The sequence below is a fragment of the Pleurodeles waltl genome, chromosome 3_1 (assembly GCF_031143425.1).
Source record: "Pleurodeles waltl isolate 20211129_DDA chromosome 3_1, aPleWal1.hap1.20221129, whole genome shotgun sequence".
In the NCBI taxonomy this organism is placed as follows: Eukaryota; Metazoa; Chordata; class Amphibia; order Caudata; family Salamandridae; genus Pleurodeles; species Pleurodeles waltl.
In genome coordinates this window covers 1,663,155,933-1,663,168,239 of record NC_090440.1, presented here as the reverse complement: position 1 = coordinate 1,663,168,239, position 12,307 = coordinate 1,663,155,933, and the positions used below count along the sequence as shown (strand labels likewise).

General features: G+C 41.2%; 1 protein-coding gene across 2 annotated transcripts in view; it reads left to right on the top strand.

Moving 5' to 3' along the window:
* LNPK (lunapark, ER junction formation factor) overlaps positions 1-12,307 on the top strand; it is a 478,990-nt gene that overhangs the window by 297,134 nt on the left and 169,549 nt on the right. For both annotated transcript variants that reach the window (XM_069225395.1, XM_069225396.1), the window contains exons 7-8: positions 2,738-2,821; positions 2,902-2,953. In XM_069225395.1, coding sequence (XP_069081496.1) covers positions 2,738-2,821; positions 2,902-2,953 — 136 coding nt within the window. The remainder of the gene's footprint in view (positions 1-2,737; positions 2,822-2,901; positions 2,954-12,307) is intronic.

Below are 12,307 nucleotides of genomic sequence, written 5' to 3'. Positions count from 1 at the left end.
CAAAAGTGGTAACCCTCTGAGCTACCCCCATAAAATGGAAATCTGCATGTTTAACAAAGCTCTTTGCAATAGGCGCCTTAACTTTGCAAGCTGTTTTATGGACAGTCAAACTTGTGACTTAACTGCATACTTGTGTGTGAATTAACGGAAAATGAAAACTGAGAAACCACATTGGAGGAAACCAAATCCTGAAAAACCAATTTTAAGGAAGTACATTTTCAAGGAAAGTTTTTAAAATAAATAACATTTCAAAATTGAAATTAAATATTTTAAAGGAAAGATAATTTAAAGGAAAATCCAAATGTTCATTAAACATGGGTGGAATTTAGGACTAATGTGGGGTATTTGGGTTCAGAGATGGGTAATGTTTAGGGTGGTGAGGAGTTTTTAGGGGTCAGGAATAATTTTAGTTAGGGCATAGAAAGGTTTTTTTTAGGGTACACGGATAAGTGGTGTTTAGGCGTGTGAGGTGTTTGTTTTAGGATGGGTGGAGTTGTAAGGGTGTTGAGGGGTTTTAGGGTTCATGGATGTGCGAAGTTTTTAGGGCTAGTGAGGGTTTTTAAGTTTCTATAATGGGTAGTTTCTGAGGCGGTGAATAGTTTTTACGGTTCAGGATGGGGTGATGTGGCTTTTAGGGATTCAGGGATGGGTGAAGTTTACAATTAGAGGGCTTTAGGGTTCAGGAATGAATAGCTTACGATGATTGAGTTCTTACGGGTCATGGATGGCTGGTGTTTAAGGGTGGTGAGGGTATTTTAGGGCTCAGATGGGTGGAGTTTGGGTGTACTGATGTGTTTTAAGGGGTATGACATGGATGGGGATTAGGTGTAGAAAGGGGTTTTTAGGGTTCAGCAATGGGTAAGTTATGGGTAGTGCATGATTATGTTTCAGGCATGATGGATATTTCGGGTAGAAAATGTTTTTAGGCTTCAGGGATTAGTGTAGTTAAGGTGTGCTGAGTGGTTTTAGGTGGCTGGGATCGTTGGGGTTTGTGAGGGGTCAGCGATGAATGGTGTTTAGCAGTGGCGCTAGGTCGGTAAGGCGTCCAAAGTAATTGTTTGACAGTGTAAAAATATAAACATAAATATGAAATATTGTCCCCGCAAGTAAAGCACTGAAATACATTTTCACAGAAGACTGTTTCAGAAAGTAAGACCTGCAACTTTTGCATTTACACTTAGGAAATATCTATTCAAAAGTCAATATTGACCAAAAAGACATTCTATGAATTGGTTTCTATGAAAATAAATGGCCTTAATTTTTAAAATTTCCATTACACAGTTAAGATGAAATGGTTTCTCCTTAACCGTATTCTATGAAATTGTTTTGCTATTAAATCGCATACAACCACTGTATACAGATACCAGAATTATATATACTACCATTATACACTGAACTTGCTGGGTGCACAATTATCTTTATAGCAGGTGCCTTAACGCCTCAAAATAGTTTAAATGCAGTCTGCACAAAATCAAATAAGCAAGCCAGAACAGATTTACAATCACATTTGTCCATGTTGCTAATTTATGTAAGGGCAGTTTTTTTGGGTTTTTTTTAATTGAAAGTTGGAGTTGATAGCCTAAACTCCATGACTTTGCCCCTGGTGACTCCACCCTGTTTATTATCAGCTGTTGAACTCCCACCCCGCCCCCCAATTTATGGAATGCTATAGAATATTTTCATTTCCAGTACAGCTAGAGTATCGGTTGTAGCTCCAAAGCGTTCCTTCCTTTGACAGTATTTACATTATATGGGTACTCTCTAGTAAACAAGAAAGTTACATATTGGGTCATAAACATTTCACTGAAACATTCTTTGTTAAATTATTTAGCAACACTGTGATTTCTTCAAATGTTTGAGCGTGTAATGCACGTGTTATGTCCAAAGTATTTCCAATTTGCCCCAATGGGTTAATAAGTATGTATGAAATTTAGTCTTTGGGTTAGTTAGAAAATATATATATTTTTTTTTATAAAGATATATATCTTTTTGTATGACTGCGGAGTTACTTTTTTATTTTTATTTTTTTAACTTGCAGAGTGCTTTAACAACGACTAGTGCTCCAATTAAAGCCAGTTATTGGCCATCCTGGAGTCTGGTAGCACTGTAAATCAAATGTTGCAATTAAGTATTCAATTATGGTCTCTAAACGTTGCAGTAAGCACATTTTATTTTTGTTTTTTACGTGTTCATTTTTGTAATCGAGATTTGGCCTTTTGAGAGATATTCCGATAGAGTATCCTATTTCCTTAATGTTCTTGGTATTTGCTGCAAACCACTTACATCTGCTAATAAATAATCTGAAATCGATGCTGACAGCAGTTAATTGGCACAGGCTTGATTTCGCAAAAACACTTGGCTAACAAGCTTCTTTAAATTAATAGCATTAAGTTCTATGAGGTTATCAATCTGCCGAATTGCTTGTCGTTTGCTGTCATGTCTAATAACTTTCAATAATGATAGCTGATAGATTTTTGCACATTCCATTATTAAGTTGGAGCATGTAATTATACTCCTCATTATATGTAAACAATTAGCAAATGTTTGCCTTTTCAAATCAACCAGGCTGTTTAGTACAGTTTGTACAGCACAAATTAGAAGTAATTTAAATGGCTTGATTCTATATTTTATTGGGTGGGAGGCCTCTGACATTTGGTAACTTCGCAATTTGTGGGCTGCTAGCCTGTGCAATTATCAACGCAATCTGTTCTTAATGTATCTGTATTATTTCTTTTAGCTTGAAGAAGTGATGGAAAAGGAAACATATAAAACAGCAAAATTAATTCTTGAAAGATTTGATCCAGATTCCAAGAAAGCAAAGGTAAGTGTGATATGTTAAGTTATAATTTTAAAACAGTACACTTTTTATCTGCGTGTTTTAATATACCTTATAATTGCCAGGAACTTGAACAGCCGCCAGTAGGAACATCTGCAACTCCTAGGCCTGGACAAGGTATGTCTTGAACACTAATTTTGTTATATATTTTTAGCATAGCTTGAAAGCTTGAATATTGCTCCCAAATTAGTTTTTTTTTTTTTTTTTTTTTTTTTTTTTTCTGCACATGCTTGATCAGTGCATCTTCCTGGTTAAAAAAAAAAAATGTATTTGTTATTTTTTTGAAGCACATCAATTGTTCTTTATAGCGGGCCGTTATCACTGTGAACTCTTCCTGAGAACTGAAATGTCCAGTTTTCAGGCCATACCCACCTGAGTTCCCATAGACTTCCCTTGAGGATTGACTTTTTTCTTGTTCATGTGTTCGATTTAATCCACACGTTAGTGATATTGATCTGCCAAATAAGCAGTATGTTAATTGGATTTGCATGATCATGTGTTTTGTGAAGTACTTATATTCTTCATTCATAGCCATTCTTTCTCTGCTAACTCCACAAAAAAGCAGTGGTCCACTAGTATTTTGACAGTGTTGAGTCATGCTCTCATGTAAAGCCTAAATCAGTGTCTATGTAGTAATCTTGCCCTGTTTTGTAGACTGCTCATATTTCTTGTTTCTTCTCTCTTTAGTTACTAGCGGAAAATAGCCCATTCCCTACGTATCCTTAAACAGAGAGTAGCTGACTTATTTTCTCTCCTTACTGTACATTAGTATTATTCTTATGTTTTGGAGAGAGAGCAAGAGTGTGTGTGTCTGTTATTTATTTATATATATATATATATATATATATATATATATATATATATATATAATATATATATGTGTATATATTTATATATATATGTGTATATGTGTGTATATATATATTTGTGTATATATTTATATATATATGTGTGTATATATTTATATATATGTGTATATATATATGTGTTCGATGGCATGTGTAGCTGCAGATACACATGCTATGCATACCGTCTGCCATCTAGTGTTGGGCTCGGAGTGTTAGAAGTTGTTTTTCTTCGAAGAAGTGTTTACGAGTCACGGGATCGAGTGACTCCTCTTCGGCTCCCTTGCCCATGGGCATCGACTCCATGTTAGATTGTTTTCTTTCCACCATCGGGTTCGGACGTGTTTCCTTTCGCTCCGATAGTTCGAGTCGGAAAAGTTTTTCAAAACTCTCTAATTCTCGTCGGTATTGTTTCAATCGTGTTCCATCTTCCATCGACACTTTGGTACCGTTGGGTCAAACATCTTTTTTGCCCTTCAGGGCGCCCGCACCCAACTCTGGCCTGGTCGGGCCGACCTCATGGACCGGACCCATTCCACTTGTGTCCTCGGTGCCATGATAAAATTTCCCTACGCAGACCAACATCTCGTCTGTAATCTTTGCCTTTCCCCAGACTATCGGGAAGAAAATTGCGAGGCCTGCAGATCCTTCCGCTCCAAGAAAACACTCCGAGACAGAAGAGCACGGAGATTCGAGATGGCATTCAAGAGCGCCGAACGTCTCGACGTCGGAGGAACAAATCATGCAGACGGCTGTCTCCGTTAGAGCATCCGACTCCGAGCAGGAGTCTGAGGAGGACAGACCGGTCATAGCAGGACTGCACGCGAGTACGCCTGCCCCTGCCCCAGCCAAGCCCAAACATAAAGCCTTTGGAATGCCACTGCCGGAAGGCCATGGCTTGACCTGTAAAAAGACCTTCGGTGACCAACCCACAACTTCGGCACCGAAATAGGCCACGCCACCCAAGCCATCGGACTCGAGCCGAGGCCCTGTCTCCGAGTCCACCAAACATCGATCCTTCGAGTCGAAACCTCAAAAATAGTTTTCGGAGCCGAGACCATCATCGACCCCCGACTTTTTCGATACTGAAAAAACCAGCTTTGGAGCCAAAAAAGCCAATTTACATGGAGGAACATGGCTTTCACAAGCTCTCAAAGAAAGCCATAAACTTACTGAGGAACACTCACAAATGGAGGAAATAGATGAAAGGCAGGGCAGGATTCCCATCCATAAAGACACTGGCAGAATTATAACAACACCTCCTCTAAAGCCAAAGAGGAAATTAGCCTTTCAGGAAGAATTGGACACTGCTCAGCCACCAGCTAAAGTGGCAAGAACCAAAGAGAAACCTCCACCTCCTCAATTTTCTCCTCCTCACTCTACTCATTTACTTATCTCTTCCCCCTACTAGTCCTACACCTTTGCAATCAGCAGCACACTCATTCAATTCGCAGCAGGACAATGTGGATCCATTGGATCCTTATGATCCAGATCCCATTCCAGATAACCCAGATTGCTATCCCTCGAAGCCATCACCACCAGAGGATAGTTTAGGCTACACTCAGGTCATAGCTAGGGAGGCATCCTATCACAATGTCGCCATGCACACTGAGCCGTTAGAGGATGACTTCCTTTTTAATACACTTTCCTCTACACATGCAACTTATCAGTCGCTTCCCATGCACCCCGACATGTTAAAGCATGCTGACCAAATATTCAAGGAGCCAGTTAAAACTAGAATAATTACTCCTAGGGTGGAGAAAAAATATAAGCCACCTCCCTCTGACTCTGTCTTCATCACACAATTGCCTCCAGACTCCGTAGTGGTAAGCGCAGCCAGAAAAAGAGCAAACTAGCAGTCGTCAGGGGATGCACCCCCCCCACCAGACAAGGAGAGTAGAAAGTTTGATGCTGCGGGAAAAAGGGTGGCATCTCAAGCAGCCAACCAGTGGATGATAGCCAACTCTCAGGCATTGTTGGCTAGATACGACAGGGCCCATTGAGATGAGATGAAAGAAATAATACAACATCTCCCCAAGGAACAGCAGAAGAGGGCACAACAAATAGTAGAGGAAGGGCAAGCCATCACCAATGACCAGATCAGGTCAGCCCTAGACTCTGCAGATACAGCAGCTAGAACCATCAACACTGCTGTAACAATAAGAAGACACGCATGGCTTAGGTCTTCAGGATTTAAGCCTGAAATACAACAGGCTGTCTTCTATATGCCATTTAACCAAAAATGGCTTTTTAGCCCAGAGGTGGACACAGACATTGAAAAAATGCAAAAAAGATTGACGTAGCTAAAGCCATGGGTGCTTTGTATACTACACAATACAGGGGATCCTTTCGTAAGCCCCAATACCTAGGTGGATTTAGAACCCAAACACCTGAGGCATCCACCTCACAAACCAAGTCAGCCTACCAACTTCAATATTAACTAGGTGGTTTCAAAAGTACTTACAGAGGCCAGTACCCCAGAGGCAGGGGAAAATATCAGTCAGCAAAACAAGCCTCACAACAGGCAAAGTAGTGACTTGAGCCATCCCTTCCCAATTCACACCTCACCTGTGGGGGGGAAGACTGAAAAGGTTCCACAACAATTGGCTACCCATTGCCACAGACAGCAGGGTATAATCAATTATCCGTAATGGATATTGCATAGAATTGGCACAAACTCTACCAAATATTCCACCAAAACCATACAACCTCTCCACACAACATATCGCCCTGTTGCAAGAGGAAGTAAAATATCTATTACTCAAACAAGCAATAGAGGCAGTGCCACAAAATCAAATAGGAACAGGAGTTTACTCACTGTATTTCCTCATTCCCAAAAAGGACGGAACCGTAAGGCCAATATTAGATCTCAGAACCCTTAATCTTTGCATCCTGTCAGAACATTTTCACATGGTAACACTACAGGATGTTGTCCCACTACTTCAACAACACGATTTCATGGCAACATTAAACCTCAAAGATGCGTATTTTCACATACCCATCCATCCAGCCCACAGAAAATATCTCAGGTTTGTGATTCAAGGAAAGCATTATCAGTTCAAAGTGTTACCCTTCGGAATAACAGCTCCCAGAGTATTCACAAAACGCCTGGCGGTAGTTGCAGCCTACCTAAGAAGGCAACACATTCATGTCTTGCCATATCTTGACGATTGGCTTATAAAATCCAACAGTCATACACAGTGTCAAAATCTATACGCAATATGTAATACAAACCCTACACACCCTTGGGTTCTCCATAAACTACCAAAAAATCACACCTACAACCTGCGCAAATTCAACAGTATTTAGGAGCAACACTAAATACTCAAACAGCACTCGCGAGCCCAAGTCCAGAAAGAGTACAAGCATTTCTCAATTTATTGCAACAAATACTACCAGCCCAACAGTACACTGTCAAATTCGTCATGAAACTATTGGGCATGATGGCATCCTGTATTGCCTTTGTCCCACATGTAAGTCTAAACATGCGGCCTTCGCAACAATGCCTTGCACAGCAATGGTCAAAGGCACAGGGTCAACTTCAAGATCTAGTGTTGATAGACCGTCAAACATACATGTCCCTTCAGTGGTGGAATTCCACAAACCTAAACAAAGGGCGGCCATTTCAAGACCCCGTGCCTCACACCATACGTGCATCAGATGCCTCAATGATTGGCTGGTGGGGCTCACCTCAACAATCACAACATCTGGGGACAAGGGGTCACCAAACACAAACAGTTACACATAAATCACTTAGAGTTGTTAGCTGTATTCCTAGCACTCAAAGCTTTTCAGCCTCTTCTCACTCACAAGAATATCCTTGTCAAAACAGACAGCATGAAACAATGCATTACCTAAACAAACCAAGAAGGACTCATTCATCCCAACTCTCCTTCCTAGCACAAAAAAATTGGCAGTGGGCAATCCACAACAAAAATCACCTGGTAGCACAATACATTCCAGGGATACACAACCAATTGGCCGATGTTCTCAGTAGAGGTCATCAACAAACGCACAAATGGGAAATTCACCCTCAAGTGCTTCAGCTATACTTTCAACAATGAGGAACACCAGACATAGATCTGTTTGCCACCAGTGAAAACACAAAATGCCAAACCTTCGTATCCAGGTACCCACATCCCCTATCCAAGGGCAATGCTCTATGGATGAATTGGTCAGGGATATTTGCTTACGCTTTTCCCCCTCTCCCGCTCGTTCCATTTCTAGTCCACAAACTGCATCAAAACACGCTCAAACTAATACTCATAGCGCCAACGTGGGCACGTCAACCCTGGTACACAACACTATTAGACCTGTCGGTAGTACCACATATCAAACTCCCAAACAGACCAGATCTTTTAACACGGAACAAACAGCAGATTAGGCATCCAAATCCCAACTCACTCAATCTAGCGATTTGGCTCCTGAGGTCATAGAATTTGGGTATCTACAACTACCAACTGAATGTATAGAAAAAATTAAACAAGCAAGAAAACCCACTACCAGGCAATGCTATGCCAATAAATGGAAAAGATTTGTGCATTATTGTCAATCTAAACAAATTACCCCACTTCCAGCATCAATACAAGACATTGTATGCTTTTTGCTTCATTTGCAAAAAGTGAACCTAAGTTTTCATACATAAAAATACATCTCCCTGCGATTTCCGCGCACTTGCAGAATATACAGCGCTGCTCTTTAAAGTTCCTGTTATCAAAGCCTTCATGGAAGGGTTAAAACTCATTATCCCACCTAGAACGCCTCCAATGCCTTGCTGGAATTTACCCATAGTGCTCCCACGACTTATGGGCCCACCATTTGAACCTATGCCCTCATGTCAGATCTAATACCTAACATGGAAAGTTGCCTTTCCACATGTGTCCAGAGATTTACAGCATTTGCTGCATCTACTAAGGTGGAAAACGACAGTTTACTTTATGGGTATGAAACTAACTTTGACTGCATTTATCATGATGCATTGGGGCTGACTGCATGCTGGAGTGTGAGGCAGGGTGTTACCTTTGTTTTTCAGATCTAGATGTTGTCAGAGTGGCACTTCTGACTGCTGTATGTATGATTGGGTGTACATCATGAAAATCGAAAATATGCGTTCTTTAGTATGACTTAAAGTGCCAGGACTGCCAAGTTTCCAGTGTGCATAGGTATGGCGTTTTCATGTTTGCAGTTTGCTAATGTGTGACACTTCGCTTATGATGAAATGTCGCACAAAGTCATTGAATCTATCCTAGAAATATAATCCACCAGTTGCAAGAATTTTCTCCAGTGATATAATCATTGCCCCGTAACAGTGGTATTGCCATGGCAACCAGTATTATTCCAGCAGACCCAGTTGACATCAGTGTGGCCTCTCATTATGAGGACTCCACTGCCAGCTAGATCTCCCTGAAGAATGTTTATCACATCCTTGAAAGACCTTGCAGTGCTTCAGTGTCAATGACAGCCTCATCATACACAAGTCGTTGATCTTCTTTTGGAAAAACTCAATTAACCTCTTAGCTGCTGGGCCTTTTTCCCCCCCAGTGCTGAGCCCTTTTTTGGCTATTTGGGGTAGTTCGCTCTTAGGCCTTCATAACTTTTTGTCCACATAAGCTATCCACGCCAAATGCCAGACAACTGGCGACAAATATATATATATATATATATATATATATATATATATATATATCACTTTTATATGTGGGTCTGGTTTTCCTGGGGGCCGATCGCAGCCCCCAGGGAAAACACACACATATTGACAAAAGTATCTATCTATCTATCTATCTATCTATCTATCTATCTATCTATCTATCTATATATATCTCTCTCTCTCTCTATATATATATATATATATATATATATATATCTATAGATCTATTTTTTGTAGTTGTTGTACGGTTTCCTTGGGGGCCAAAATGGCCCCCAGGGAAACCCTACAACAACTAAAAAAAAATATTGCCCCCACAGGGGGTCGCCCTGCCCACGAGCGACCCCCCCCCCCCCTGTCCCTTTTTTTTTTTTAATTAAATGTTTCCCCTGGGGGGGGGGTGCGCGATCCCACCGTCCGTCCCCTGCCCCAGGGGCACCTACCTTTTTTTTTTTTTTTTTTTTTTTTTTTTTTATTAAAAAAAAATGCCCCGGGGGGGCATTTTCCTAGGGGGCCGACCCCCCCCTCCCCCCCCAAGTGAAATCCCTGGCGTCTAGTGGTGTTTCCTGGCCCCCGATCGCAGCTGTGTTGCGATCGGGGCCAGGAAACACTTTCAGAAGGCCTCGTAAGAAAAGGGAGACTCTCCCCTTTCTTACGAGGCCTTCCCGAACGTGGGGAAGGCCGTTTTTCCAGGAAGCAGCCGCAAGGCTGCTTCCTGCTCCGATGGGGAAATCAACTTTGTTACGTCAGAGACACGGAAGCTTCCGTGTCTCCCTGGGTTATAAAAAAAATAAACCCTCGGGTGTGACGCACCCAAGGATTTATTAACCCTCTCCCTGGTGTTGGCCACTGGTCGTGACCCGCACCAGGGAGGTAGTGTGGGCGTCGGCCAGTGGCCGACACCTGCAGTGAAGGGGTTAACCAATGCTGTGCCCCAAATATGAAAAACAAATATCCATAATTGACACCAGGTAGGGCAATGAACACATTTCCTTATTGTGTCCGAGATAACCCTCACTACCACCATTATACAGAGACCCCTATATTGTTCAGTAATGAGCAGTTAATGTTCATCTATTGCATTCTGGTATTTGCAGTCCTTTTTTTTTAAAATGGCAAAAAGGAAAACTACAAGTACCAGCGCATAAAAGGGGTGTTGGGTGGGGTGCAAGATTTATACCATATGGGACAACTTGAGCTCTTCATAAAAATGATTTCATGAGTGCTTCTTCAAATCATTGATGGATTTCTTGTGAAGGGGGAACAGTTTGCTTTGTTCTTTTCACTTTATAATAGGAAGTATAATTGACAGTTGTGCTTGCTTATAATCCTTTTGTTATTTGCAAGCACTTCATTTGTATTTTCAGTTCTGCATAGACTAAGCACATATTTGGAAACCAGAAATTTTATGGCAGTTCTTTCTTCATGATGCATACATATTTAGCCAAATAATATCAGTTGTAAACATATGCTCTGATTTCCTTTCTTTTTTTTTTTTCTTCAATCCTGGTTGCTCTGTTTTTCAAATATTGTAAACGTTGTATAATGAATGTACTGTTGCTTCCTTTCACTGTTGGGTGTTCTATTGAGGAGTAAATTAGAGCATGTTGAAGTGAAGAAATTAAGTGTTTCTCCAGTTATGGATCTTTCGAAGTTTCACATGCTTGACTCACTGCCAGTCAAATTCTGAGTCCAACTGTACTATAATAAATCAAAGTGTATCACTACAGTAGACTGGCTTTGAACCCCTATGTTTTATAGCCTGTGTCCTTTTAAAAAAAAAAAAAGGACCTAAGCACATACTTTAGCCAATCAAGCAACACCTCCCTCTAGAACACTCCCAACAGAGGTTGATTCCCTCAGATTTTTTACTGTACGTTGTGTGATGGGAGTCTCTTTGAGCTCTGCTCAATCTCACTTTTTCTCAGCTCTTCAAAGGATTTTTTTTCCTTCAAGATCATCACTTGAATTCTACTACATACAGATTTTGACTGGACAACCTGTCCCAACTCACTAAAAAAGGATTATGCAAATCCTGTGAAACCTGTGGGGAAAAAGAGGCTCCATCTAGATGACCCACATAAGAAATGTGCATATTGCCTCTGTCTGGACCACAAGGTGAGAGACTGCAAAATTCTGTCACACCCTTTCTCAGAAGACCTTAAAAGAGGGAGGGTAGACTTACTGTGGCTCCAGAGCCTAAAAACTAAAGCGTAACCCCTGTCTGAAGAGGACCGTGACCGGTCTTCACAGACTTCAACTGCCCTCAAGAGAGACCGATCTAAAGAAAAGATCTCTTCAGAGCTGTCTTTAAAGGCTTTAAAAAAAGTCCAAACAGATTTCTTCTGCACATGGAAAGCGGTATGAGGACATTTCCCTCTTCCTCAAAAAAAGGGCAAAATGGCCTCCGAAAAGGATCGGTCACAGCCTACAACTCCTGTGTTATCAAAAGCACTTCCCAGCCATTTTTCACAATCCTTACTGTTGATGACAAAATCATTGAAGAAAGCCGCAAGCTCCACATTTTGATGTGATGACGACGGCACCTTGGACGACTTCGACAGCATCTACGGTGACACCGTCGACGTTTACTACAGCCTCAACTCTTATTATCATCTCCTCTTCACCACTGCCATTGATGATCGTAACTACAAAAAATGTAAAGCACCAGTCTACTAATCCATAGACGACAAAGGTCCCATTGACTGCACAGTGATCTCCGGCACCATACCATTTAACGTTTACACCAAAAATGAGTTTATCGACCCTAATGCCAAAAACTGTGTTGTTGATGACCATCCTCATGACTAGGGAGTTGACGACTAGGATACCGTCTATGAGAAAGACATCCACTAGTCACAAGCTGAGGACGCAGCCGTGAAGATCACTCTAAAGACATTTCCTCCATTGCCTTTAATCCCTGTAAGGGAAAAGTTTTCTTCAGACACTATTCTTCCAGCCCACACCTCTCCAAGTAAAGTG